A 27,391-nucleotide genomic window follows, 5' to 3' on the forward strand; every position below is an offset into this window, starting at 1 on the left:
AATCAATTTTTTTTACATTTTTCAATTTTACGAATTAAGCAGCTTGTAAACATTTATCACTAGAAAAAACTGAAATCCAGTTAAACATTAAAAGTGTAATGTAATCACTTAAGACATTTCTCATTTTTGGCATAATCAAGTCAGAATCATGACAGAAACTATACAGAAACTTTTCTTATTAGAGTTTAGTTAAAAAAAAAAAAAAATTTTAGCTTGAATTGTATGCATGTGGATGCAGAGTTTACATTGGAAGTAGTTCTCACCCTTTAACTCCACCCTCTAAACCCCCATAGAAAATATGCACCATACCTCTTGGATGACGAAGATGATTTTAGACTTTTCATTTAATTTTCTAATGAATGTTTTGTTCACACTTTAGTTTAGGGTCCAATTCTCACTATTGACTAACTATTTACTATAAGACTTTTGCCTCAACATTCCCAATTACTGCTTTTTAATAGTCAGTAAGGCAGTTGTTAAGTTTAGGTATTGGGTAGGATTAAGGGATGCTGAATATTGTCATGCATAACACAAGGCATTAATATGTGCTTTATAAGTAGCCTACTTAAAAGCCAATATCCTAGTATATAAGCAACTAGTGAGAATTGGACCCTAAACTAAAGTGTTACCCTTTTTTAATCAAATTTATGGCTCTTAACAGCAATATTTAACATGCAGTAATGACAACAAAAGAATCAAGCATGCTAGTTCTGCTTCTCAATCTGATTGGTCAAGTGGCATTTGAAGAGTGCTCATTTTTAGTATAACAGTTCTGGGACTTTTCACTGTTTGTCTCATTCACAGCATTCCAGACCAGAGTATGTGTGTGGTGTGGAGCTGAAGTGGAACGGGGAATGGTTTTCCTGGAGTTGGCAGAGGACTGTGATCGCCCATGGCCATAAATGTTTTCACCACGGCTTAGATTGGACCACAGACACAAGTTGTGCTCATATTTAGTACGACAGCACTCATTATCAAGTTGTTTCTTAAATAATTGTAAAATATTTTAAATCAATCTGGGGCCCCTTGTAAATTTGATGAGGCCCTCTAGTGGGCTCCGGCCCTTTCCCTAAAGCAATTAGGCTAATTAATGAAACGCTTTTCCGTTTCTCTTTTAAAGAGACATTATTTCACTTCTCATTAAAGAAAAGTATTCTTCCGACATCACTAAAACAGGTGACACGAGATTAAGAGACCCCGTCCTTCTGAGAGAGAGAAATAAATAAATAAGAAATGATCAGTCCACTGTCCTAACCCGCCTCATCCCATCTCATGCATGGCTGCCAGTGATGGTCTACTGGGTGTCAGCTTTTATTGGCACGATACAAAGCGAAGTGCCAAGCTCCGCTGCCTCGATTCCCCGAGCAGACTCGGCCTCTGGAATAAAAGCTTGCAAAATGTCTCGCACGAGCACAGAGACATAGCAATGCTGGGCTGGAAGGAGGAAGTGCAGTGGAGAGGGGAGGGACCGCGCGCAGAGTTCCAGACTGCTGCCGCGGCGCTGAGAACTTGTGCGCATGGAGCGGCGGGGGACAGCTGGAAGAGCTTCATACTGCAAACTCAAGGAATAGCAGGTAAATAACCCGCACGGGCCTTTCCAAGTGACACATGTCAAAGAGTTGATTAAAATGTACAATTTAAGTAAGGGAGAGAGAGAAGAACAGGCGTAATGGAAGTTTTTGTCCTGAACTCTGTAGCAGGTGCAAGAGCTTCATATCCTCTTGACATGGCGCAAGGCGTGTTCGCCGCGCGCGTACGCGTAATTACATTACTTTAGCGCGAGGGCTTCTTCATCAGAAGTTTGAACTATAGATGATATGTTTGACTTTTCTTTCTCTTTTCTTTTTCATCTTTTTTTTCTCTCTCAGTTTTCCATATGGAAAAAAGTTTCCCGATGTCCCAAACGTGGAACTGAGTGGAATTTTTATCCAGTAATTTAATTGCTAATAAAACTTAAATATACGAAATACATTACTTAATAGTGTGTGTTGTTAATATTTCGTTTAAATACAACTTTAAACGTTACTTTCATTATCTTACGATACGCACCTGTTGCTCACTATGAAAATTCCACACTATTTTTAGCAATATGGAGTTTTGAGAACACATTTTTTTCTGAAAACTAAAAAAGCTGTTTTATAACACCCCCCCTTTTATCAATAATATGTCTGAGGAAATGTCTGAAATCGAAAAGTTAGTTTTGTCCCTCCAACTAAGAATGTATTATTCAGAAATGTTTTTTTGTTTGTTTGTTTTCTTCATTATGTTAGAACAGAATCTTTTCATCAATTTCACTTTCATTTTTACACGATTTTCTTAATCACTTAATTAAATTCAAGGTAGTTGAAACGGTAAAATGTGATCAGAAAGTGATCACAGCAAGTTTGCTTTTACTTAATTATCTTTATTTTAAAAGATACATAGGCTACTTTTTGTGAGCAGTTTTTATAACTATTATTATTTTCAGTGATAGTCAGGCGAAAATGACTTACACGAATTCTTTGGTCATTTCTATCTCCGTTGATGCATGTGTCTCTCGAGTTTCTCTTTTCTACCCTTGTTTGGTTTCGTGTCCACTCGTTAGTGCTCACGGAACGAGTCATATGTGCAGCACAAGAGAAACTATTGATCGATCGTGTAAAAATAGACCGCGCGCGAGAGACAAAAACACACTTCTCACATTATTAGAGAGAATTGATTCACCTAACTTTCTTACTTTGAAACTAATACACGCAAATGTATTGACAACGTTTATTTTACGAATATACGAATAATTAAAAACAATTATCAAATCTGTAATATAGGCCTTCATTTGTAGGCAAGAAAATAATGAAATCAATAACCGCTTTTTTATATTTCAGTACAGTTTTTAACTTATTGCTGCGATTAAAACAACTTTGGTCTATCTTTTAAAGAAAAAAAAAGAGAATGGTTTTCACATCCGTGCACTTAAAATAACGGTTTCACAGTTATGTTTGTAACTTTTGCGCATCTCAAGAGCATATGCCTCCATATATGACAGCATCTATTGCACTTTGTTTCAGGCATGTTTTAATATAAAATCTATTGTACATGTTAATGTGGCACATTAAAATGTGCGCAGAGAAATTGAGAAATGAAATGATGAAGTGAATAAAACGAGTGTTCTCAATGGCAGTGAAGTGAAGTGTGGCCAATGTAATTGAGGCTTCTAAAGTGAGCTTCTTTTATTTCTGTGAAAGCCTCAGAATGCAGTTCCTGCATATCATCTTTGAAAGATAGCAATCACTCTATCTTACGCCCTCAAATGTGATGAAATCCTCACTGATGCAAGGAGGGCCAGTCAATGGATATCCCATTTGACAAAAGTTAGAGAAAGCTAAAGTTTATTTCTTTAACCAATACGTAAAAAAATGTTTAGGTTACTATGCAAAAGAGCCATATTTGTAATTCCTGAAGGCACGTTTTATTAATGTTTATTTTATCATAAATAAATATATATATCTAAGATAAACCTAATATTTTTATTAAGAATTTTTTTTTAATAATGTTTGTAACAGGAGAAAAAAAGGAACATGAAGATGAAGATGCTTGCTCACGGAAAATGAATATGAAATTCAATTAGTGTCACCTGTGTGATCCAGAATATATTAAACATTCTTCAGGTGTCCACAAGGAATACTATTACATTTGTCTCATGTTAGAATATTCATTTGAACTGACCACAATTAAATGAATAAATGAATGAATAATAGATTGCATTAGGCCTATTATTGTTTGTTGTCGCAGAAAGCAGCAAAAGACTACATTTGTGTTAACATCAACATATTTATTTGAACGAGGCATCGGTGTTGTCACAAATTGCATCATATATAGAATGGGGAAAAAACTATTTCTGCTATGACTTAAATCTGTATTGCTCCCACTGAAAGCAGGAAAAATTCCCAGAAATATTTTGCATCCTTTTATACTATTGCTGTTTTATGCAAAGGTAAAAATCCCAGCATTTACCCTCTGCAACTCTTCTTGACTCATTACATTTAGATGTCCTTTATGTAATCATCCCTGAGTGAAATGATGAAACTGCAGTTGATGCAAGTAGTTCTATAGTTAAGTCATACTCACCTTTGAATGGCTCTAAACGCTGCTTTGGCATTTTGTCTGTTTAACGGTTTTGCAGTGCCGAGTCTCCACCCATCTCTTCAACTTTTTTTTCACACATAGATCTGTTTCCCTACACTTTACACTCCCTTTCTTTTAACACACACACGCACACAGACACACTAATGGTGTTTTAAAACCCACAGAGCTCTTCCTGTCGCTATGATAATATGCTTGACTATGCTAATCTCCTGTCTTGACTGTGACCAGTGTCCTACACGCACACTGAGGTTTGACAACACAAGCTAAAAAAACTGCAGAAAAAAAGAGGTAGCTGAATGTGTGAATTGAGATAACATTTAGGAGACTACCAATTTCATGTTTACTACCTGTATTTATATAAAGTCATCAGGAGAGTGCAGGGAACTGATATGATAACTAGTCCAGAGTGGCTTAAGTGGGAGAATGAAGCAAGCATTTACCTCTGGTATAAATAACCATACATGAAGCTCAACAGTGAGGAGTATTTTTACTCTTTCTTCCTCCTCTTTGTCTACACCATCACTATTTCCCCTCACACATCTGCTCAGAAAGGGGGCGCAGGGGAATACCATACCGCCACCCACCCCATGCGCTCTACTCTTCCACTCCATGTATATCAGTTATGAAAAAAACAGTGCATCAGCCTTCAAGATGATAGATGGTTAGTTTGTGGTATGAGGAATGCGTCACATATGATGCATTTTATTGCACCTAACCCAAACCCAAACCTGACCTGACAAACCTCAATCAACATCTTTTAAAAAGTAGCTACTTTAACCACTATACTTATGAAAAAGAAACAATAAAATAATTGCAAAACAAAACTATTGAGGTGGAAGATAGGGAAGGTTAAGGGTAGAGTCAACAGTGTGATTATACTGTAGATGTAATTACAGAAATGAATACAGCCACAATTACATGCATGCATTTATATAAAAACGTGTGTAAGTGCACTGTATCAAATTATACATTTAAATGTTAGTAGTCTACATAATATTAATGACACTTAATATAAATGGGACCAATAATTTTCAAAAATCCCCCCCAAAAAATACAATAAATGCAAATATTTTTCTCAGGACACTTCGAATTGAAAAAAAAAATAATTAAAAAAAGACATTTCTTCAGAATGAAACACTGGATTTTTTTTATTTATAAAAATATTCACCCATGTGTCAAACTTTCAGCTACATTTTTTTTTTTAATTGCAAATGGTCCATCTTAGGATGGCAACTTATACAAACATAAATGCACCATTTCTCAGGTCCTGTCTCAGATTTTCATTTATAATTGAGAATATGTTCACACTTGGCATGTTTGGTTCGAAAACGAATCCTGATGTGATTGCTAGTGCGGTTCATTTGAATAGGCCTAAGTGTGAACGCTGCCATCCGAACACTGGTGCGCACCAAACAAACGGACCGAGACCGCTGAAAAGAGTCTCGGTCCGCTCCCAAACCAACTCAACACGGACCAAAAACATGTAAACGAAATAAAAACAGGATATGATATCACAAGATGCAACCCTAAAAAAAAAACTGAATGTTCACGCATAGCCTACCTGTTTTTTCTCGCCATAGTCACGATGTTGCCCATCACAGTTCGGTACCTAGGCGTCAGAACCGCGTCTCCTCGCAGCAGATTTTCATTTGTATGTGTGACGGAGGGATTCCGCTGTTTTGACTCCTTTACACATTTTATAAGCTCTTTTCGAGTTCTCAGCAGGTCAAAATACCATCATACGAGGGCGTTCAGCCCAGAGCACCGCATTGTTTTGGATGTTCTTTAAGTTCCGTCGCAATAGCCTACGCCATAAAAGCCGACCAATCAGGTTGTAAACATCCCTATGCCTTTAGGTTCGATATCTTCAGGTTAGATGTTAAAATGCCAATGTGACCGCTAAGCGGACCAGGACTGAATGTTTTTTTTTTTTTTTTTTTTGGTCCAGACCAAATTAACCGAACTACCCTGAGTGTTGCAGGGCCACTGAAACAGGTTCTCATCAAGTTTTTGCCTGCATTTACCCAACCCATGTTGCTTTTGATGGTGGCTTTTTGATGCCTCCTGGTAAAAATCAAAGCCAGACCACTGGCAAAGAAGCCAAATGCCTTCCTTCTATCCAGATCGGGCTTCTGTCGCGCAGTGGCCAATTCTGTGAAGTGCTGAAAAGATTGTTGATGTCCCATTTAGACTGTCAAAGAGGTCTGTGAAGATCCATGAGTCTCCTTGGTCTTCATAACAGCTGATCTGATCTGCAGTTTGCATGTAAAATGTCACAGAGTCAGTAATATGATTTACTAGTGATATTGCGCAATCAAAAATTATATTGTATATTTTTAAATATGCATTCAAATGTATTTTACAACACAACTAATGAGAATCAATCAATGCAGAGTGATTAAATGAATTTTAGCCAGCTAGTTATCCTGCCAATTAGCTCACTAATGTTACAGAATATATTCAGATGCAGATGTAGGCCTATGTTAGATGCACAGAAAACTTATTTGAGAATACAGAATTTCAGTCTTTTTAATTTATATATACACACACGAAATAAAGATTTGAATTAAAGAAAGCATTCACAGAAAACATATTTCTCTTCAGAATTGAAACGATTAGCTTGTCACGTCCACCTGCAATCCTTTACGCACCGTTGGTCTTTAGCATTCTCCATTTCACACACACAATGACACCCAGGCACTGGCCCATATGTATCTCACACCAGGCGAAACAAGCCCTCACCAGGGTTTTGGGGCGTGCGAGCTGGTCGTGAGTCTTCCGAGAAGTGCAATCCCCAGGAAGACTGGGACATTGCGACAGACGGTGGGCCGCTGTTTTTCCCACTATTTGTTCCAAGTGCGTGGAGCCATCTGTCAGTAAAAACAGGAAGGCCTACGTCCCCCTTCTCCCAGGAGCTCTCTTCAGCTTGCTTGGCTATTTTCAGGAACTTCACTGCTCCCTGTGTGGTTGGCGGGGCCGGGCGCGGGGCCCTAGCGGGAGCGTCTTGAAGTGGCAGTGAGGCCGAGGCTGTTGTGCCCATCTGCTGTGGGCCCAAGTGGCCGCTACATTATTAATGGGGCCACGAGCGCTGGTGACTTCTCAGAAATGCAGGCCTGGCCTGAGGAAGTGCTCACCACCGACTCCTTCTGAGGAGTCAAAATAACAAAAAACACTCCTTTTGCACCCCCCCCCCCACACACACACACACACACATTTTCTTCTCGTCCTACTCTCTCAGTGAGTTATTTCCACCTAACCTTTCCCTTGTTTCTTTATCTGTTCAATTCTTGTCTCCAATGAACCTACTTTTTTAATTCGGTATCGTCTTCCTTCTGTCATCTTACTCATTGCACATCTCGTCTGCGTTCTACATCTGTGTGTGTGTGTTAAAGAGAAGCGGAGAGATGCAGAAAGAGTTGGGCTGCCGGGCTCACCCATGCATGCTCAGTAAATTAGTGTGAACACGGCCGCCAATCAGCTGGCAATGCCAAACACCCGCATCCTCCATGACCCCGGGCCATCTAATTTTCTGCTTAATTTTGCGGCAGTCAGTTTGCATTTTTGGATGATTATGTGGTAGGAAATTAACAATAAATAACAAATGTGGTCTGAAAGCCTGTTCGTTTCGAGGCTCCCCACCTCATCCTCGGCCTTGTAGTCCACCAAACATATTCTCTTAGTTCACCCCGTCTGTCAGAGCGGTAATGAAAATGTCTGTAGTTCTTTGTAATGTAATGTGGAAGACAGTGGTGTGTGCGGCTGGAACGGGGCTGTTCTTGCCAGGGTGATGGAGATACACAAAGAAAGGCCATTCTCCTTTAATCACCAACCACTTCTCTTATACAGGGTTATTTTTGAGGCAGCGAGCACTGATGATACACTTTCTCTCTCACTTTTGCTCCTGTTAGAATACCTGCACAGGATGGAGACTGAGGAGGCACAGGAAATGTCCCAGATAACAGGTAAGAGCCGCCTCTCATATGTTCAAAGCCACAGTGAGGTCTGGACGATCAAAACAATCAAGCAAAGATAACCGTATTTTGACTGTTCAACAACAGGCCATGTGTGAAGGTCTGTCACATCAGATATGTGTAAAGGCTTCAGCTCACAAAAATGTCTGACTAACTCTTGTCATATGATCACTCTGAACTCTTACCATTTTAAACGAACAAAATAAAAGTTTATAACTTATTAGGGTTAGTTCCCCTCAAAATTTTAATTCTGTCTTCATACTCAGCCTTGTGTCATTCCAAACGTATGACTTTATGACTTCTGTGGAACAAAAAAGAAGATGAAAAATGTCTTTTTTTTTCTTTTTCTTTTTTTGTCCGTACAATGAAAGTCAATGGGGTCCAAAACTTGTATGGACAAAAATATCTTCATTCTGTAGAAGAAAAAAGTCGTACAGGTTTGGAATGATGTGAACGATATCCATCTCTCACCTGAAAGCTCTGTGTTCCAGTTAAATACCAAATCAAGTACATCCAAATGGCCCTATTACTGATATACATCTATACTGACAAACAGATTCAATTTTAAATTGTACATTCAGAAAGATTTAAACTTGTGACCTCTCGCACTTGATGGTGCGAGCCTCCGGCAGAGAGTTAACGCAAAAACTTTTCCAGGAAAACAGATAAATGGAAAAAGGGAACACACTTTGAATGCAGTAACCGGGTCAGAATTTGTGCTCTGTCGACATTTTCATATCTAAATAAAGTAATGAAACTTACACAAGACTCATTATAGTGAGCTCCAAACTTGCTACATTAGTGAGAACATATTTTCACGAGTTTGTTTGCCCATATAATTTTTAAGCTATTGAGGTTTGGCTTGCTATTTGGCTTGCTGTCTGCAGTGGAGGGGCTCGAGGAAGCAGCTTCAACTCGAGCTTAGATATACCCCCCTCCAGGACTACTAAATTATGTTGGTGGAGTTGGGGAGGTGGAGGGAAGCCGAAACAGCTGATGCCGGAGCAAGGTGAGCTGCTGCTTATATGCTCCAGCACTTGAAACATTAGATGGGTTCACTCCTCCTGAAATTACATTTAGGAACTTCACTAATGCTTCTGAGTGTCAACGATGGGGTACAATACAACCTTGAGCAACCACAATACAAACCTTTTTCTTTAAGGGGAAGTGTTTCAATTCTGTCTACACTATAGTGTCAACAAACGGATTTCCAAAATTAATAGTTGTGTTCAACTTCGGCTGGATTTAACGGATCGGAGAGATTTGCTGCTTGTTCCTGAAGTGACGATCGTAGTTTTTACATATATTGGAAGTAGATTATCTGCAATATTCGGCAAATAGACAGATGTTTCAGATGTTTTCGTGTAGCTTCAAAAACACTCGGTGAACATTCGGTGAATCCGGCCAATCGTGAAACAGCCGTTTCATCATTAGAAGCTATGCAGAATGAGCCAGCCTGCTCTCAAATTGCTGTTGTACTATTAAGCCTGCCCGTTCTCATCCTAGGGCATCATATATTGCCGCTTTTGACATTTCGTCTACATCGAACGCACATGGCACCCTTTAGCGTCAATATAAGATGCAGATAGAAATGGGCCAGAAGGCGCCTCCTAGCGGTCTAACCCTAACCCTACACCAGACCTAAACCTACCCATAACCGAACAAAGCTCTGTGCGTCTCATATTGACGCTAAAAGGTGCCATGTGCGTTCGTTGTAGACGAAATGTCAAAAGTGTCAGTATATGACGCCCAAGGATGAGAATGCATTGTATTAAGCATACGTCAAAGTAACGTGGAATCAGCACCATCTCTAGTTGGACAAAATTTCCAACGAGCACTGTTTTAAGACAGTGTTCAGACACCGCTCGATCTGCTCAGCGCCTCATGAAGTCGAACACACCGAATGACTGTTTTTCAAACAGGTTTTCTGAACACTCAAACCACCTGTCATTGGTCAGTCAAACAAATAGCCCTTCCCCCAACACCAATGCCACTGGTTGAGCCACTGGTGGGGAATCAGTCTACAAATGGCTTACTTATCCCTTAATAACCTGAAAAATGACATGCATCAATTTTAAATTCATCTCCACTAAGATAAACTAACCAAAAGGGATGGGCCTGAGTCTATATTGGTAACTTCTCTACTCTCTGCTCAGGAAGGGACAGCCCGACTGCTATCGAGGGGGGAGAGGACCAAGATGAGGCCATGCCTGTTCCTGAGGACTTGTCAGCCAGCACTGGCCTCCAACACAACAACCGCACAGACAAACCACTGGGTGAGTCAGACCAGCCTAAGCTGGGACACAACCACAAAACTACCTCATTTACACATGCAATGCTCAGTCTGATATAGCTCCCACTGCAGCCCACTATTAAGGTCAACCCAAGAGAGAAAACTTTAAAAGGCAGCATGAAAACGCATGAAACTAATTGTTCACGTAACGGCTCTCGTTCTTCCTGCAAGATCACAAAGCGAGTGCACCAGATTGTTCGAGGGTACGCAGGGTCCGAAGCTTTCAATTTAGCTCATGATGCGCATCTTCAGCTTTTGTAATGAGATCTCTTTCTTTTTTTCTGTTGCCACACATAGAAAAGAAAAATAAACATCAAACTGAAAAGGAAAATCTGTGTGAACTTTAAGTAACAAATGGATTATTTTCCTTATGTCATAGTTACTGGTTCCTGAAACCGTGGGACATTTAAACAGCAGATTGCTAATTTAATACACTGAAACAGTTTACTCACTGAGCCTACACATTACATGCTCAGTTGTGCCATGAACTCTTAAACCCACACTTATTAGGAAATTTTTCTCTACTGTTTTTACACTTCTGTTCTTCCTTTTGTACTTCTCTGGTTTTATTCTTGAAATTCTGTATTACGTTTCTTGTTTTTTCCTCATTTTTAAGTCCTTTTGGATAAAAGCATCTGATAAAGGCAGATGATTAAATGTAAATTGTAAAACTATTAAACAATTAGTTTTCTAAGGACAAAAACTAAAAGGTAAGTTTGAGGTCAGTATGATTTTGAGATGTTTTTGAAAAAAGTCTCTTATGCTTATCAAGGTGCAACAGTAATTTTGTGAAATATTTATATATACAATATATACAATTTAAAATAGTTATTCTCTATTTTATTATATTTTAAAATATACTTTATTCCTGTAATGGCAAAGTTTAATTTCAGTTTCACATGATCCTTCAAATATGTTGATCTATTCAAATATGCTGATTTGGTGCTGATTTTATTTTATTTATTTTTTCTTTGTTGATAAAAGTTGTGCTGTGGAATGTTTGTGGAAACCATGATACATTTTTAGAAAAATGAATAAAAAGTTCAAAAGAACAGCATTTATTTGACATAGAAATCTTTTGTAATAATTCAAAAGTTTTTTGTTACTTTGATCAATTTATTCTGTCCTTGCTAAATAAAAATATTAATTCCTTTTAAAAAAATGGTAGCATATAAATTAAATATAAATGAAATTGTCATGTTTGAAGGATAGGTGTTCACAGAAAGTGTAAGTAAGTCATTATATCAATAAATATAGTGTTAGCGGTGTAAACAGAAAATGGGTTAACTAGAAAGAGGCGAAAATGGGTGGGAATGAATTTGGCTAACCAGAAGTTAACAGATGGCCTGTTTAATATCTTAATGTATTTTAGTTTGGAATTTTCCCCTCCAAAAGTTCCAGATTAACTTGGACTTAATGTGTGACACGCTCACTTTGAAGCTACTGAAAGTGAAAAACAGAGTGAGAGAGAGAGAGAGAGAGAGAGAGAGAGAGAGAGAGAGAGAGAGAGAGAGAGAGAGAGAGAGAGAGAGAAAGAAAAAAAGATGTGAGAGGAAACTGAAATAGGATGTGCAAGAGTTTCCTAAGAAGAACTTGCCAGAACTCAGTTTCAACACTCACTCAGGGAGATAAAATGTTCAGGAGCAACACCAGATATATAGGCGCAGTATCGCAACAAATGTGAGTGTACGCTCTCTTACACACAACTCTGCACCTGCACTTTTGCCATGCTTTCACTTCAACTGCCACGATATTCACACACTTCCACACACCCACCCGCATTCAAATGCAAGTCCAAAAGCGATGCTTTACTCTCAGCAAAATAGCACTTTCATATCTCCATCATGTGTTACATATATAAAAAGAACAGTCAAAGTTACAACTATAAAGTAATAAGAGACAATAGATGACGATGGAGGCTGTAGTGGTTCTTAACTGTTGAAGACACACAACCTCTTGTTAGTCATCTGTTTGAATAGTTAGGATGACATTATGAACACTAATAAGAGTATTAAATGACATTTAACTCAACAAAATGCCACTTGCTTTTCACACACAATTCTCAACTTTATATTATAGAAATTTTCTTATTGAGATGTGAGTGCATTTAAAGAATGCAAAGGAGGAATAAGGCATTTAGGACAAATAGAAAAAAATTCATGGATTGTTTGAGAGAAACAGGGAACTAAACTTCAAACGCTCTGAACTCTTGCATCAGCAAAGGTTTGCGTGAATGTATGTGTGCATGTGCGTGCATCTGTCTCTCTGCATGTTGTCCCTGAAGATATAATCAGCCAGTGAGTGAGAGGATGTGAAGGCAGTATCTTCACTGTGCATCATTGCTTTTCTGATTAAGTGAGTATATGTGCAGACTGTGCAGTATACGCTGCTCAATCAGATGAGTGACAAGCGTCATATCAGGAAATCAAAACATAGAGGTGATTCTCATGGAGTGCTGTGTCTTTGCTTTCTACCACACTGAAAGACCTACAAACTCCTCTACAGTTCTGAAAACATTTGCGTATTGAAATTTAAAATCTGCGAGCAGCAAATTGAGCCCAACAACATTTTCCATACAAGCGGAATGTTTAGTTCAGTAGGAAGTCTCCCTTGAAAAAAAAGGAGTGTGCTTAATTGTACTGAATGTGCACTTGTGTACTTCAAATCGTAAAAGTACTCGCAGATAAAAAATTATTTGGTTCAATTTTATTTTGATGGTCCACTTTAGACATTCTACAAACTATAAGTAACTTTGCACCACATGTCAACTAACATTAGAGTATGAGTATCCTGTTAGGTTAGGGTTAGGTGTTATGGTTCAGGTAAGTAGAATAAGTTGACATGTAATTACATATAGTTAGTAGAATGTTTAAAGTGGACCATCGAAATAAAGTGTTACCTTTAGTTTTAATAAAATAAAAGATCACTTGAGTATACTTAAAGGGAGTACACTTTTATGATTACACTTTGTAATAAGTAAAAAGTTTACTTTAAAGTGCATTTTAAATCATTATGTTTAAATAATGTTTTGATGTGTTGACTAACATACTAAGCACATGTAAAGTGTTTTTTACATTTAAAGTTAATATATTTCAAATGTACTAAATTGCAACTTCGCTATTGTGGAAATGTGTGCAAATATATTTAAAAACATGTCAAACCATTTTCAATAGAAATTTCCATAATTGCTTGTGGGTACGTGCGGCAGTACAACTTAACCATAATTTAAAATGCAATAAAAGTACTTACAAGATTACATATAAAGATGTACTTAAGTGTTAATTAAGGGGGTCAAAAAGCACTTTAAAGTTTAGCTAATTGCATTTGATATAAATTTAAATTGTATTAAATTTTCATTTAATTGTAGTTAAATTTCAGAAAACATTACATTCAGTTTGCCCTATAAGTTCTGTAATAAATTCTTTCTTTCTTATTTTGCAAGGGGAATTGCTGTTCACAACCTATTTTACCCCTGTAATGTGACGTATTTCCAAGTGGAACGAGATATTCAATGAGCCAAATGGGCAGGAATTTGGACTGTCAAGTGTAGTTTGCTAAAACAATGCATAGCTATTTGGCTTTTAGTTAACCTTCTCAAATAGCTAGATTTCAGCAGAAAAGGAAGTCGTTTTAGACAATACATTTTTTTGGGATTAAAGGTGCAGTAAACCATTTCTGAGAAACACTGTTAATATTTGAAATCAACCCAAACAAACACACTCCTCCCTTCATTGCTCCGCCCCTAAATTGCACGAACACGCAATGCAAGGGTGGATGTCTCTTTATCATAGCTGCAGCGAAGAAAAATAACGCTTCGCAAAAAATAAAGTGAACATGACGAACGAACGACAAGGAAGAACCAAAAAGAATGGACAGTAGGCCTACACTAGAGGTTCTAAAAGCAAGAATTGGTTGTTAGTCGCCAGCAGCACAGCGCAGCGGCTCCAGACAAACAGTAACACTCAAAACTGTCCTGTTAGCTAACAGCAAAACCAATGTTAGATAAGTATGGAGCAGAAACAACGCAACCCCAGCGTCCATTTCATGCCTTCCCGCTGAGATCTCTCCAGCGCTGGAAAGCTTCTCTAATATTAACACGGATCCTAAAGCTCTTGCCTGATCATAACCCTTCTTTTTCCAGTGATATTCCTCTGACCTTTTCTCATTTGTATTGTCTCTCAGCCATCTCTCTTTCTACAGTCTTTCCTCTTGCTCACTCTCTCTCCTCCCCCATCGTGAGTGGACACGCCCACAACTGCTGATTGGCTACAAGTGAGTTGTGGTGCTCGGCCCGATCCACTTTCAACAGCGCTTCTCAGAAATCTGCACCTTTAAAAATGATTTAATTCCATTAAATCATGAGCACCAATAAATCATTAACTAGACCCAGAACAATCAATCCATTTTGATTTCATGTTGACTTTAAGTTATGTCTTTTTGATAGCATATGTGCGGTTTGGCTTGACTATTTAGTATTTATTAGCACTGCATGGCAAAATTGCGGTCCAGTGAAGTGCAGTAAGGCCTTCATGGTGCAGGGCCGATTTTATCATGTAATTCCTCTTTTTAAACGTATGAATGTGATGGCCTGGCCTTAAACCTGCAGCCATATCAGAGGCAAACATTTCACTAGCAAGTTCCTAAAAATGTAAACGAAAGCGTTTTTTTTTTAATCATGTCTCATACACATGCATGCACAAACATACTCTCACCCACTCATATGTGGAGCCGTGGTTAACGTACATGTAGCTCTGCTGCACCGCATAAGATACATGGTTATTTTCAGCGCCTCGACTGGAGCATAAACGAAAAATTAATTGTTCTAACCCATGCAGCGTTACATTCATTTATAGTTCCCTAGATGAATACGTCCCTTTGCTTAAGTGCAATGTTGTGATAATTTTGTAATCGATGCGGTAGAGGCTCACAAGTTCAAACCCCAAAAATGACACTCCCTTATCACTAACATGATCCTCAAGGCACTGAACCCCAGACCACTGCACCAAGACTGAGTTTCTCTGGAAATCTAGTTTTAATCCCATTTCAAATTAGCCATTGATGTTTGTGAGGTTTGCCTGATGTGTCGTTCTGTTCTATGTAGAGCTCTTTTGTTTGTCCTTGTCTGTGGCTTTTGACACTTGCTTCCCAAAATGGGTAAATTAGGATGTGTGACAAACGTTATACAAAGTAAAAGCTCCTCTTCCCATCCCCAGTTTAGTCACAACTTCCCCAAAAAGATCCATGAGAGACTGTATCATGACAACAGGCCTAGTTCCCTCTGCCAAACTCAGGTCACATCACACTGGTTAAATCATCATATCATATAAGCAGAAAAGCTGTCAGTGGATCTGCGTGTGTGAGAGGAAGAAATACATCCTTTTATGGGTGCTAATGGGAGATTGCTTTCCTGTATTGACTGTGTTATTAACTGCTGTAATTCATTCTCACATTGACACTGAAATCCATATAAACCATCCTTAAAGTAAACATAAAATGCGGTTCACAACCTGTTTTACTTAATAGGACATACTCTGAGTAAAACAGTATATTCAGAAGGAAAAAAATATCAATGCAGTCCTGACTAATTAAAAAGTAGGAGGGATTCATAATGTAGTCTTAGAGTTTTGACCAAAATTTACGAAGAAAAACATGTTTTACGTGAAGCATCGTCCACCAATGAATAGTGCATATTAAGAACAGGAATGTGCAATAAAAAGGAAAACTGTTTGCTTGACTGACATCATTATGTGAAGTTATTCATTCAGGACCTTCTCTGAAATTAAAGATGCATGCAGTTCTTTTGGTTTCAATAACCAAATAACTTTGAATTCTTGACGATTATACTGGAAACTGAATCGCTTGCTGTAAAACTCAAGGCAATTATTTCAGAGTTATTTTTTTAATTGTGTCCGTGCGAACCGACAGAGAGTAACCTAAACACAGTCGGTCGTTCTGTCCGTCGGTACTCTCCAGTTCAGTCACGTGCTTCAGTTGCTGATCCCTGTAGTCTGAACACACACACACACACACACAAAAAAAAGAAAAACTGTTTCACTTGTTGTGCTTAACAATTCCCTGTCTGTGCTTCCCTTTCTGTCACTTCTCCATAACTCTTGTCCTTTTTTTCGGTTGGGCCGGCTCGGGTGCTGAAGCTTCCCCTTTTCCCTCGGATTCCCATATTTCATTATTTCTGCTTGTTCCTCTTGAGTCTGTGCAAACAGAGGCTGAGGCATGGGGAAATCAGCCTGGCACCACAGCATGTTAACCACAGGGCATTTACTCTGAACTCAAACTGCCTGAAAACCCTCCAAATGTTTACTTCATTAGGCTGAACGGGCATCTGAACAATCGTCTAGTTTATGACTGGACATTCCATAGATAGGATATTCTGAATATTGTTTTATCCTTATTTGATTGTGCGCTCTTCTTTTGCATGCTTCTGTAAGCTTGTATGTGTGTATGTGTTTACCACGGTTTGCTGGTCTGGTTTACACCGCTGAGAGTCCTCAGTTTCACAGTGCTTCCTGTGTCTCTGTTTCCTGTTTATCAGTCATTTGTTTCAAAGAAGTGTGATGGTGAATGAGATGGTGAGATGGTTTTTGAGAAGGCAGCCTGATAGAAGAACCCTCGTTTATTCATAAAGAGGAATATTATTCTCTCAAATACTCGTTTTTTTCTTCTTTCCCTTTAGGACTTAAGGAAGTTGGGAGCTTTCACCCATTATGTAAACATATGTCTTATGTACATTGTCAGTTTATTTGTGATATACTGTATATCATCGATTTTGAATGTTGGGGAAGCTACTTTGAAATTGCAAAAGCTTCAAGTTACTCAGAATTTCAAGGACTAAAGCTATTGTTTGGTTACAAGCTACTAACAATACAGTTCGAAAGTTTGGGGTCAGTAAGAAAAAAAAATACATGACAGATTAAATTGATCTAAACTGAGATTAAAAACATTTGTAATGTTACAAAACATTTCTATTTCAAATAAATGCTGTTCTTTTGAACTTTATGTTCATCAGAGATCAGGGATTTCATAAATATATGAAATCATCATATTAGAATGATTACTGAAGGATCACTGAAGACTGGAGTAATGATGCTGAAATTTCAGCTTTATCATCACAGGAATATATTGCATTTTAAAATATATTCAAATAGAAAACAGCTATTTTAAATTGTAATGATATTTCACAATATAACTGATTATACTGCATTTTTGATCAAATAAATCAGCCGTGGTGAGCAGAAGAGACTTCTTTCAAAAACTTTTTTTTATTATTTTTTTTTTATCTTACAGATCCCAAACTTTTAATAAACAGTAGTGTACATTAAAGCTCTTTCAAGAGGACAGTTCCTGTTCATTTACTTTTTTAAGTAATTATATGACTCGGTAAAGAAACATCAATCATTAGAACAATCTGATTCAATCAATCGAGTCAGACTTCATAAAGCTTCACATGAAAGAAAAAAACACATTTGCAAAAGCATGTTGGATTGTTGTCTGTTTGCTCAACTGCAAAGCTGCGTGTGCTTTTCTTTTAAGCAGCAATGTAGCAGCTGAAAATGTTACGTAAGATAGTCACTATTTTAGTTAGTTACCTCTCAATTCTGGTAATATCTACTGAAGAAAATATTCAATAAATGCAGTTAATGTTCTCTAATGTCAAGTGGATATTTCAGAAAAGTGTTTAATGCAATAAAAGCTGATGTTTTTGCACGTACACACACAACAGCTGATAATCAGAAAATAGATAAGAAACTAGTTGCTTTGCAGGTGCACTTTTTGTTGTAGAACTTGGTAAAAGATGGCGGTGTTAGTTACCGAGTCAGAGAAAATAACCACCCAGCCTGCCACTTTACTTAACAGGCCCACTACCCTCTTTTCCAGCCTGTAATATAAAAGTTGAGGCTCGGAGTGACGAGGAAAACGGGCTGACCTGTGAGATGAATGGAGAGGCGGAGGAATGTGCAGCCGAGGACTTGCGCGTGCTCGATGGCTCGGGGGCCAAACTGAACGGCTCCCACGCAGGCCCTGACAGCAAACCGGCCGCCTACCCCACGGCCGGGGGCATCCGCCTCCCCAACGGGAAGCTGAAGTGCGATATCTGTGGGATAGTTTGCATTGGGCCCAATGTGTTGATGGTGCACAAGCGAAGTCACACTGGTAAGCACAACTGCCATCTACTCTTCCCTCCTTATACTATCACTCACAGCTGACAGGGTGCAGGGCTGGGTAGGTTGAGAGCAGGATAGAGACAGACGCTGGATGTGTTTTAAATGTAACCATCCTTTTGTTTATCAGAAGCCAGAGCAAAGCAAACTAGCTGTGTTTTAGATTTGTACTGCTTGACTTGAATGGATGCAAGTTGATGTAAATGACTAATAAAGATGGAACACTTCGATATGCTGTTTGCGATGTGTTTTTAGAACGTTAGGACAGCATTTTTTGGCTAATGTCTGCATTAAAGGGATAGTTTATGCAAAGAAGAAAATTCTGTCATCATTTACTCACCCTCATGTTGTTCCAAACCTGTGTGACTTTCTTTCGGACGCACTTTATATCAATTGACTCCATGTCTAATTAATCATTAGATGCATTGGACTTATTAAGTGCTGTCAAATCGATTAATCGTGATTAATCGCATCTAACATAAAAGTTTTTGTTTATATAATATGTGTATATGAAGAGTTCAGATGCAAAAGCCTCAAAGTGCCATCTGAAATTTTCTTCTAGAATTATCATTTTTATCAAGCTCGTATATTTAAGTTCAGTAATTTCACTTAAATGCCAATGAAAATGACCAATTAACTGTCATTTAAGTGAAATTACTGAACTTTAAAAAAAAAATGCTTTTGCATCTGAACTCTGAAAAAAACAAAAACCTTTATGTTAAATTTATGTCGATTTGACAGCAATTGTACATGCATGTTTTTTTTTTCCATTGGGTCTATATTACATCTGTGATTAATTTCTGCAGTTACATTTATAATTATACCATTAACCCATTATTAAACCTAACCATACCACTAAACCTGTCCCTAAATTTAACCAACCTCAACTGCAGAAAAAGTGTTTTGCAATACAACACAATTAAATGCATAGTAGACAACTGATATAAAGTGGTCCTTTCTTTCTTCTGCGGGACACCAGTTTTGGTTGCCATTGACTTCCATTGTATGGAAAAAATAAAATGAGACATTTCTCAAAATATCTTCTTTTATGTTCTGCAGAAGAAAGAAAGTCAGATATGGAACGACATAAGGGTGAGTAAATGATGACAGAATTTTCATTTTTGGCTTAACTATCCTTTTAAAGACTCACCTGTAACCTAATTAATATGATGATGATGATGATGATGATGATCAATGATGAGATGTGTGTGTATGTACCCAATAACAAAAATGTGACATTTTGTTTAGTTTTCTTTATGACAATCCAAGAACTAACCAAGAAGAAGCCTCTCTCAAATGACAATTATTTCAGCATTAGCTCTTTTCTCCCTTTCTCAAATTGATATTCCACTGCAATGCAGCCAAACCAGTGGGTGAGAACATTTTTCAAAAAAGCACTTAACTTCCTCACTTGACAAACTAATGAAACTCAAAATGGAAGAAAGGAACAGTTGGCTAATGTAAATTCAGAAAAGAACGTATAATAAAAGATATAATGAAGTGCTTCCTATTTAAATCAAAATATTCGCAGGAGGCACCGATCTCCTGAAATGCCTTTTTAATGAGTTTCTTTTTCCGTCTTTTTGCTGCTTCACTGGTGACTCTTATTTTATAGGGCTTTTGAAGAGAGCGCAGTATTAATAGCGTTCTCGGAGAATGCCACAACATTCGGAGGAGCTGGATATTGGTTTATTCCAGGGGCGCTGATCAGGAAGACTGGCTCTCAAACACAAAGTGTTTCCTTCACTTTATTTAAATGAGCTCTGCATTTGCATTGTGATGGGCCGCTCTTATTTTAGAGCTGAAGAAGAGGAAAAAATGAGATTTTCAGATCAAATTGACCCAGGCAGTGGAGCATTACGAAACTGGCAGGCAGCGTCTGAAAGCCTCTTGTTCGATCAGGGCGCGAGCCAGGCAGCGCGCGCGGAGCGGAGAGCGGCGCTCACGTGCGAGATTCCGCTGGCGTGTTTGATTGAGCTTTGGCGCGAGGCGTTGCGTTGTTGAAGATGTAACAGCGCGCTGGAGCCGTGTAGGACAGTGACCCCGCATTCACTGAGTAATAGCGCTACAGCAGCGGAGCTTTGCTTTCAGAGGGACGATATAGCATCTCAGACACTCACCATTTACATGGCCATTTGTCGCTGGCATTCTATGTTTAAATCAAATACAGTTTGATAGAACTATACACGCGTTTATGTCACTGCTATACATGTTAAAGCACGCCGAGCCTCTTATTTTCATTTACTTTATCACACAAATGTATAAAGAGGCCACGAAACGTTTTGTTGTTGCTGCGATAATGCCTACTTTTAAACAACGGATTATAATTTTTTTCGTGGATGTATGAGGTCAGGTTCAAGTCACATTTCAAGTCAATTCATCTATATATCTATATAATCTACTTCTAACTATATAGGCTATACCGCTTTATACAATACAGATTCTGTCAAAGTAACAAACAGGAAAATAACAGTGTTAATGTTGCAGATTTCATTATGAAACAAATGTAATTTCAGCTGGGCCTAAAAAGACAGTAGTGTCATTATTCAATGCTACGTTTCGATGTTTCTCAATGTTTCGATGCTACAAAGTTAGCGCCATTATTCAAAGTTTAATTGTCTTGTAAGAGTTTCAGAGAGGTGTCCCATTAATGTTTAAAAAAACTAAAGAATTTACTTTTTTATCTTCATTTCAAAAAGTACATCTGTTTTATAATTTACAACCTTGCTTGAAAAGTGTCCTTCTAGTTTAATATTGATACTCATCACAATGACACATACATTTTTATGGCTTAAAGGTATAGCGGAGGATTTTTTACTTCCGGGTGGATCACCTATACTATTGGTCCTCCTAATTGTCAATCATTCTGGTGAATCAATCAAACTTTTCAAAAAGCGGAGAGGGCGGGTCTTATCTAAAATTCGGAAAGATCCTCCACTATACCTTTAAGCGTCCAAGTAGGCTACATTTTGGAACCACTAGAAAGGAGAATATGCTGAATAAAATGTCGTTTCTTTATAGGGTTAGTTCAACCAAAAATGAAAATTATGTCATCATTTCGTATTAAACCTGTAAGAGTTTCGTTCATCTTCTGAACACAAATGAAGATATTTTTGATGAAATTAGAGAGTTTTCTGTCCCTCCGTTGACGGCTACACAACTACCACTTTGACGCTTCAAAAAGTTCATAAAGAGATCGTAAAACTAATCCATATGAATTGAGCGGTTTCCAGATGTTCTGAAGAGACACAATCGTTTTATGATTAACAGATTGAATTTAGGCTTTTATCCACATAAACATTCATCAAGTCACATCAGTTGTCGTAAACAGAAGCTCAAGCATGTTCGCTTGACGTGCGAGAACCAGTGAGGTTCATTCTCGTGTTGCGCAGCACGTTTGAGCTTCCGCAAGAACCAATGAGGTTTGTTCTCGTGCATCAAGCAGGCTCAATTAAGCTTCTGATTATGTTCGCTGATCTATGTTTATTTGTGAATAAAAGCCTAAATTCAATCTGTTCATCATATAAATCGATCACATCTCTTCAGAAAATTTTGGACTAAACCGCTAAATTCATATGGATTAGTTTTACAATCTCTTTATGAACTTTTTGAAGCGTCAAAGTGGTAGTTGTGTAGCCATCAACGGAGGGACAGAAAACTCTCTAATTTCATCAAAAAGATCTTCATTTGTGTTCCGAAGATGAACGAAAGTCTTACAGGTTTGGAACAACATGAGGGGTAATTTTTGGGTGAACTATTCCTTAAATCAGCATGCAGTAGACCTTATGTAGTCATTTTACATGAAAATGTCCTAATTCCAAGAGCACATGAGTTATGCATTATCTTTCTTTCTCCTAGGAGAGAGGCCATTCCAGTGCAACCAGTGTGGTGCTTCTTTCACTCAGAAGGGTAACCTGCTCCGACACATCAAACTGCACTCGGGCGAGAAACCTTTCAAATGTCACCTGTGCAACTATGCTTGCCGCCGCAGAGACGCCCTCACCGGACACCTGCGCACGCACTCGGGTAACTCATGCTTTAGTCTGACGTGATGTAAAGAAAAAGACATGTCTCAGTTGTTATTGTGTGATCCTATATTTCAGTTAAAACCACAATGACTAAATTGTATAGTGTGAATGATCAGATTTCATTTTTTTTTTTTTTTTTACTGACAGTTGGAAAACCTCATAAGTGTGCATACTGCGGGCGCAGTTACAAACAGCGGAGCTCACTGGAGGAACATAAGGAGAGATGTCACAACTACCTGCAGTGCATGGGCCTTCAGAATAGCATTTATACAGGTATGTGAATGGCAGCATTCCAGCTCTTTGCAAAGTGTTTTCTGGAAATGTGGCTGATCCAAGACAGTGGCTTAAATGTGGTTTATTGTCACCATAATGAAAAGTACAACCCATGATTGCTTTAGTTTTTGAGGACGTAAACTTCTGGTTGTTCTTTATGGTGACACTGGCCAAATACTGCCATTCAGATGTTTGGAGCCATAATTGAACAATTGAATACATATATGCCCGTAAAGTCTCAAGGCGTAAGAAAAAGTGTCACAAGAAAAAACAAACAACCATAAAAATCATGATGTGTGCCTCAGAGATACTGGTAAATGCTTTTTATAGTTAGCACCATGTCAGAGGATGAGCTCAGGTTAGATACGGGCATTTGAATCTTATGCGTGGTTTCTTTGTCTTGCTTCCCATAGTGAAGGAAGAGAACAGCCAGAATGAGCAGAGGGAGGACATGCCTGCATCTGAGAGAGCCTTGGTGCTAGACAGGATAGCTAACAATGTAGCTAAGCGTAAGAGCTCTATGCCCCAGAGGTTTGTGGGTAAGAGTTGAAGTTTGCTTTCATTATACAGCTTATATCGCAGAAGTTGTTAGATCATCGTAAAAATGCATTTATGTCTCTGACTAAAAGAAATTGCAGAGACGTACAATGATGGGCAGCTCCCTCATTTCATTCTCTTTGATGAGCTGACTTTTAAAAAGCAGGAAAAAAGAAACACTATAAAAGCATGCAACATGAATTTGACTGTTGCTTGTTTATTTTAAGCTTCGATTTCATTTGCTGTTATAGCAATAGCTCATGAAGCACTATTAGAATAATGTGGTTTGTTACTAAGCCCATTTCTCATCTTTTCGTGTTGGTGTTTTACTGAAGAGTATTGTAAAAAAAACAATATATATATATATATATATATATATATATATATATATATATATATATATATATATATATATATGAGGCAGAACACTGGAAGAACACTCTGGAGAACTTCTAGGCAACCTGCTGAAGGTGTCTTAAAAATAAATTACTTTACTGGCATCTATAGTTTCATAAACAGCCTTTAACATCCATGGCGCTTAATAGTGGAAAAATGTTCTTTAGATGTAAAAAAAAAAAAAAAGGGGGAACACTTTAGTTTAGGGTCCAATTCTCACTATTAACTAGTTGCTTTTTAGCATGCATACTACTAGGAGATTGGCTGTTTATTAGTACTTATAGAGCATATATATTAATGCCTTATGACCGTATTCTGCATCCCTTAATCTTACCCAATACCTAAACTTAACAACTACTTACTAACTATTAATAAGCAGTAATTAGAAGTTTATTGAAGCAAAAGTCATAGTTAATAGTTAGTTAATAGTGAGAATTGGACTCCAATCTGAAGTGTGACCATAAAAGGTTCTTCACACTACAGCCCTGTTTACACCTGGGATTAAGATGCGTTTTGGTTGATGGGATCACAAGTGGACGACGCTAAATACAGGTGTAAACGGGGTCTAAAACGTTTTGAGCTTGTCCACCTTCGACCACTTCCAAAGGTAGTTGAAAACACATTTGACCGGATTGCGTTTAAAAATGGTTCTTTTAAGAACTGTTCACTGAAAGGTTCTTTCAGGAACCCAAAATGGTTCTTCTAAGGCATTGTTGCAGAAACCCCCTTTTGGAAATTGTATTTTTTAAGAGAACACTGCTAAATATATTTTTAAGTACATGCACCCTTAAAAATAAAGGTTCATTATTGGCATCAATGATTTCATGAAAAACCTTTAACATCCATGCAATCTTTCCATTGCAGGTTCTTGTTGTGAAAAATGTTCTTCAGATTATTAAAATGTTGTTTGCACTTAGAAACTCAAAGTTATTTGAGGAACCTAAAATGGATCTTCAATGGCATTGTTGCGGAAATCTCTTTTTGGAGCCTTTAATTTTAAGACTCTCTCTCAAAAAGTTTATGAACCATTATGATGGTTTTTTTTTTTTTTAGTTCTTGCAGAAGCTCCATTCGGTTCCTCTAAGAACTGTTCATTTTGAAAGGTACCTAGAAGTTCTCCAAAGTGTCTTTGATTTCCACAGTCATAATAGTTAATAGTGTAAAGACAAGTAAAATGTCAGAATTTGTGCCTACCAGTAATGGTGCAAAAAGACCGGTCCGTTGATGCAAATAAATAAATCAGTCTTTATTTTCCATTTCTCAGAACAGAGTTAAAACCTTTACTCATTTGTCTTTCTCCAACAGGAGAGAATCGCTTGTCGGAGCTGTCGTTCGAGGGCGGCTCAGGTGAGCTCATGCAGCCTCATGTGATCGATCAAGCCATCAACAGTGCGATTAGCTATCTGGGAGCGGAGTCCTTGCGGCCTCTGGTTCAGACCTCCCCTGGCTCCTCTGACATGGTGGTCAGCCCTATTTACAACCTCCACAAGACACAATCAGCTGAAGGCAACGGCGTGTCTGCTAAAGACAGCGCCGCGGAGCACCTCCTTCTGCTGTCCAAGTCCAAATCAGCCTCGGTCGAGAAGGACGGCTCCCCCAGCCCCAGCGGCCAGGACTCCACTGACACCGAGAGCAACGAGGAGCGGGCGGCCGGGGGAGGCGGGGGAGCGGCCGCAGGGGGTCTCATCTACCTGACCAATCACATGGCTCCAAGTATGCGTAACGGAGGTCTGCCCGTGGTGAAAGAAGAGCAGCAGAGGCATTTCGAGGCCTTGCGGGCAGCAGGTATGGAGCTGAGTATGGCAACTTCGGAGGGGTTTAAGGTTCTGAGTGGAGAGGGAGAAGAATTGAGGGCATATCGCTGCATCCATTGCAGAGTTTTGTTCCTGGACCACGTCATGTACACCATCCACATGGGTTGCCATGGCTTCCGAGACCCCTTCGAGTGCAACCTGTGTGGTTACCGCAGTCAGGACCGCTACGAGTTCTCATCGCACATCACGCGCGGAGAGCACCGCTTCTGAGTTAACACACAGAGACGTTCCACATACACTTGACTACACGTTCACATGAGCATACTACATACACACACACACACACACACACACACACACACACACACACGAAAAAAAATTCTACATTTCAGAATTTTTTAGACACTGTCCAAACACTGGATTTTTTAAAAAAGGTTTCATGTAACATTGATTTGGACATATGTACATACAGTTAGCCTATATATTTCACTGTCTTGTCTATTTTTCTACAATGGTGTGATTTGTATGTAAACCTGTGAGTACAAAAAAAATAGAAAGAACTGTAACTGAAAATAGAAATTAAGTGTTAAAAAAAGAGCAACATTTATAAATCTTCCCAAATAAAATGTACGTTTTTAACTGCCCTAAAGTTACTTAGACAAAGAATAATACTACTAATAAAATAATGCGTACAATTGTGATACATTTAAAATATTATTTGCAATAGAAGTGATGTACATTCATCTTCTGTATTTCTCACTTCCCTGTGTTCCAACTGTTATGAAAACACTGCATTTTTTTCATTTAATTTTAAATATATTATATTTTTTATATTAAGCAGTCTGAACAAGTTCATATCATTTTATAATTTATTACAATGCAACTGTTTCACAATTTTTCCATTTTATGTAATATGACCCCCCTATTGAAATGTTCCCCTGTATATTGAACCAAATGGCAGTATGTATTGAACTTGTTTTATTTCACAGCTGATTTCTGCTTGTTTTATATTCTATTTAAAACTTTGGCAGTATTTTACTCGTACATATTTACATCAACATACTAGAATATATATGCTTGCAAAAAAATTAATAAAAGATATTTTACATTTGTTCGTCCTCTGATAATGTGTCATGTTTTGTAAAGCAAATTTTGTTTAAAGGGATAGTTCACCCAAAAATGAAAATGCTGTCATCATTTACTCACCCTCAAGTTGTTCCAAACCTGTATGAGTTTCTTTCTTCTGCTGAACACAAAAGAAGATATTTTGAAGAATGTTGGTAATTGTTGGACCCCATTGACTTCCATAGTATGGGGAAAAAATACTATTGAAGTCAATGGGTCCATCAAATGTTTGGTTACCGACATTCTTCAAAATATCTTCTTTTTTGTTCAGCAGAAGAAAGAGACTCAACTTGAAGGTGAGTTAATGATGACAGAATTTTCATTTTCGGATGAACTGTCCCTTTATCGTTATAATTAATTTGCTAATGCAGATTGAGTATGTAACAAAAAAATTTATTCATGAAGTTATGTTTATACTTAATAAAAATGTTAAAATAATTAGTACAGAACTCAATTAGAATGGATGTGGCATCCAAGCATCACACTTCTAGATAATCACTTATTATCTAAATAATTAAGCTGAATGAACATCAAGCCAAAGATGTCTGTCACCTTTCAGATAAATTGCTTGGAAGAAATTTACACTAGAATATGAGAATAAAACCAAATACTTAACAAATAATATACTCTGAGAACAAAATGTAGACTATTGGGTCTTTTCTAAACTGGGATTCTTTTCCTCTTCCTATAAATTAAGTATAATAGATCATTTAAT

General features: G+C 38.0%; 1 protein-coding gene across 3 annotated transcripts; it reads left to right on the forward strand.

The window, feature by feature from the left end:
* Window positions 1-1,264: 1,264 nt before the first annotated feature.
* On the forward strand, window positions 1,265-26,663 carry ikzf1 (IKAROS family zinc finger 1 (Ikaros); the record flags this gene model as incomplete). Of its 3 annotated transcripts, XM_081350975.1 has the most annotated exons (9): window positions 1,265-1,574; window positions 8,031-8,084; window positions 10,250-10,369; window positions 18,280-18,555; window positions 19,623-19,655; window positions 22,422-22,589; window positions 22,739-22,864; window positions 23,278-23,403; window positions 25,103-26,663. In XM_081350975.1, the coding sequence occupies 9 exons, from the start codon at window positions 1,277-1,279 to the stop codon at window positions 25,819-25,821; spliced, it is 1,920 nt and encodes a 639-aa protein (XP_081207101.1). In that variant the 3' UTR covers window positions 25,822-26,663. The 3 variants fall into 3 exon arrangements, with proteins under 3 accessions (XP_081207101.1, XP_081207099.1, XP_081207100.1); XM_081350974.1 differs by lacking the exons at window positions 1,265-1,574; window positions 8,031-8,084 and adding an exon at window positions 9,069-9,102; XM_081350973.1 differs by lacking the exons at window positions 18,280-18,555; window positions 19,623-19,655 and having other exon boundaries at window positions 1,277-1,574.
* Between the last annotated feature and the right edge of the window lie 728 nt (window positions 26,664-27,391).

This window comes from Scardinius erythrophthalmus (assembly GCF_964197995.2).
Source record: "Scardinius erythrophthalmus genome assembly, chromosome: 21".
Lineage (NCBI taxonomy): Eukaryota > Metazoa > Chordata > Actinopteri > Cypriniformes > Leuciscidae > Scardinius > Scardinius erythrophthalmus.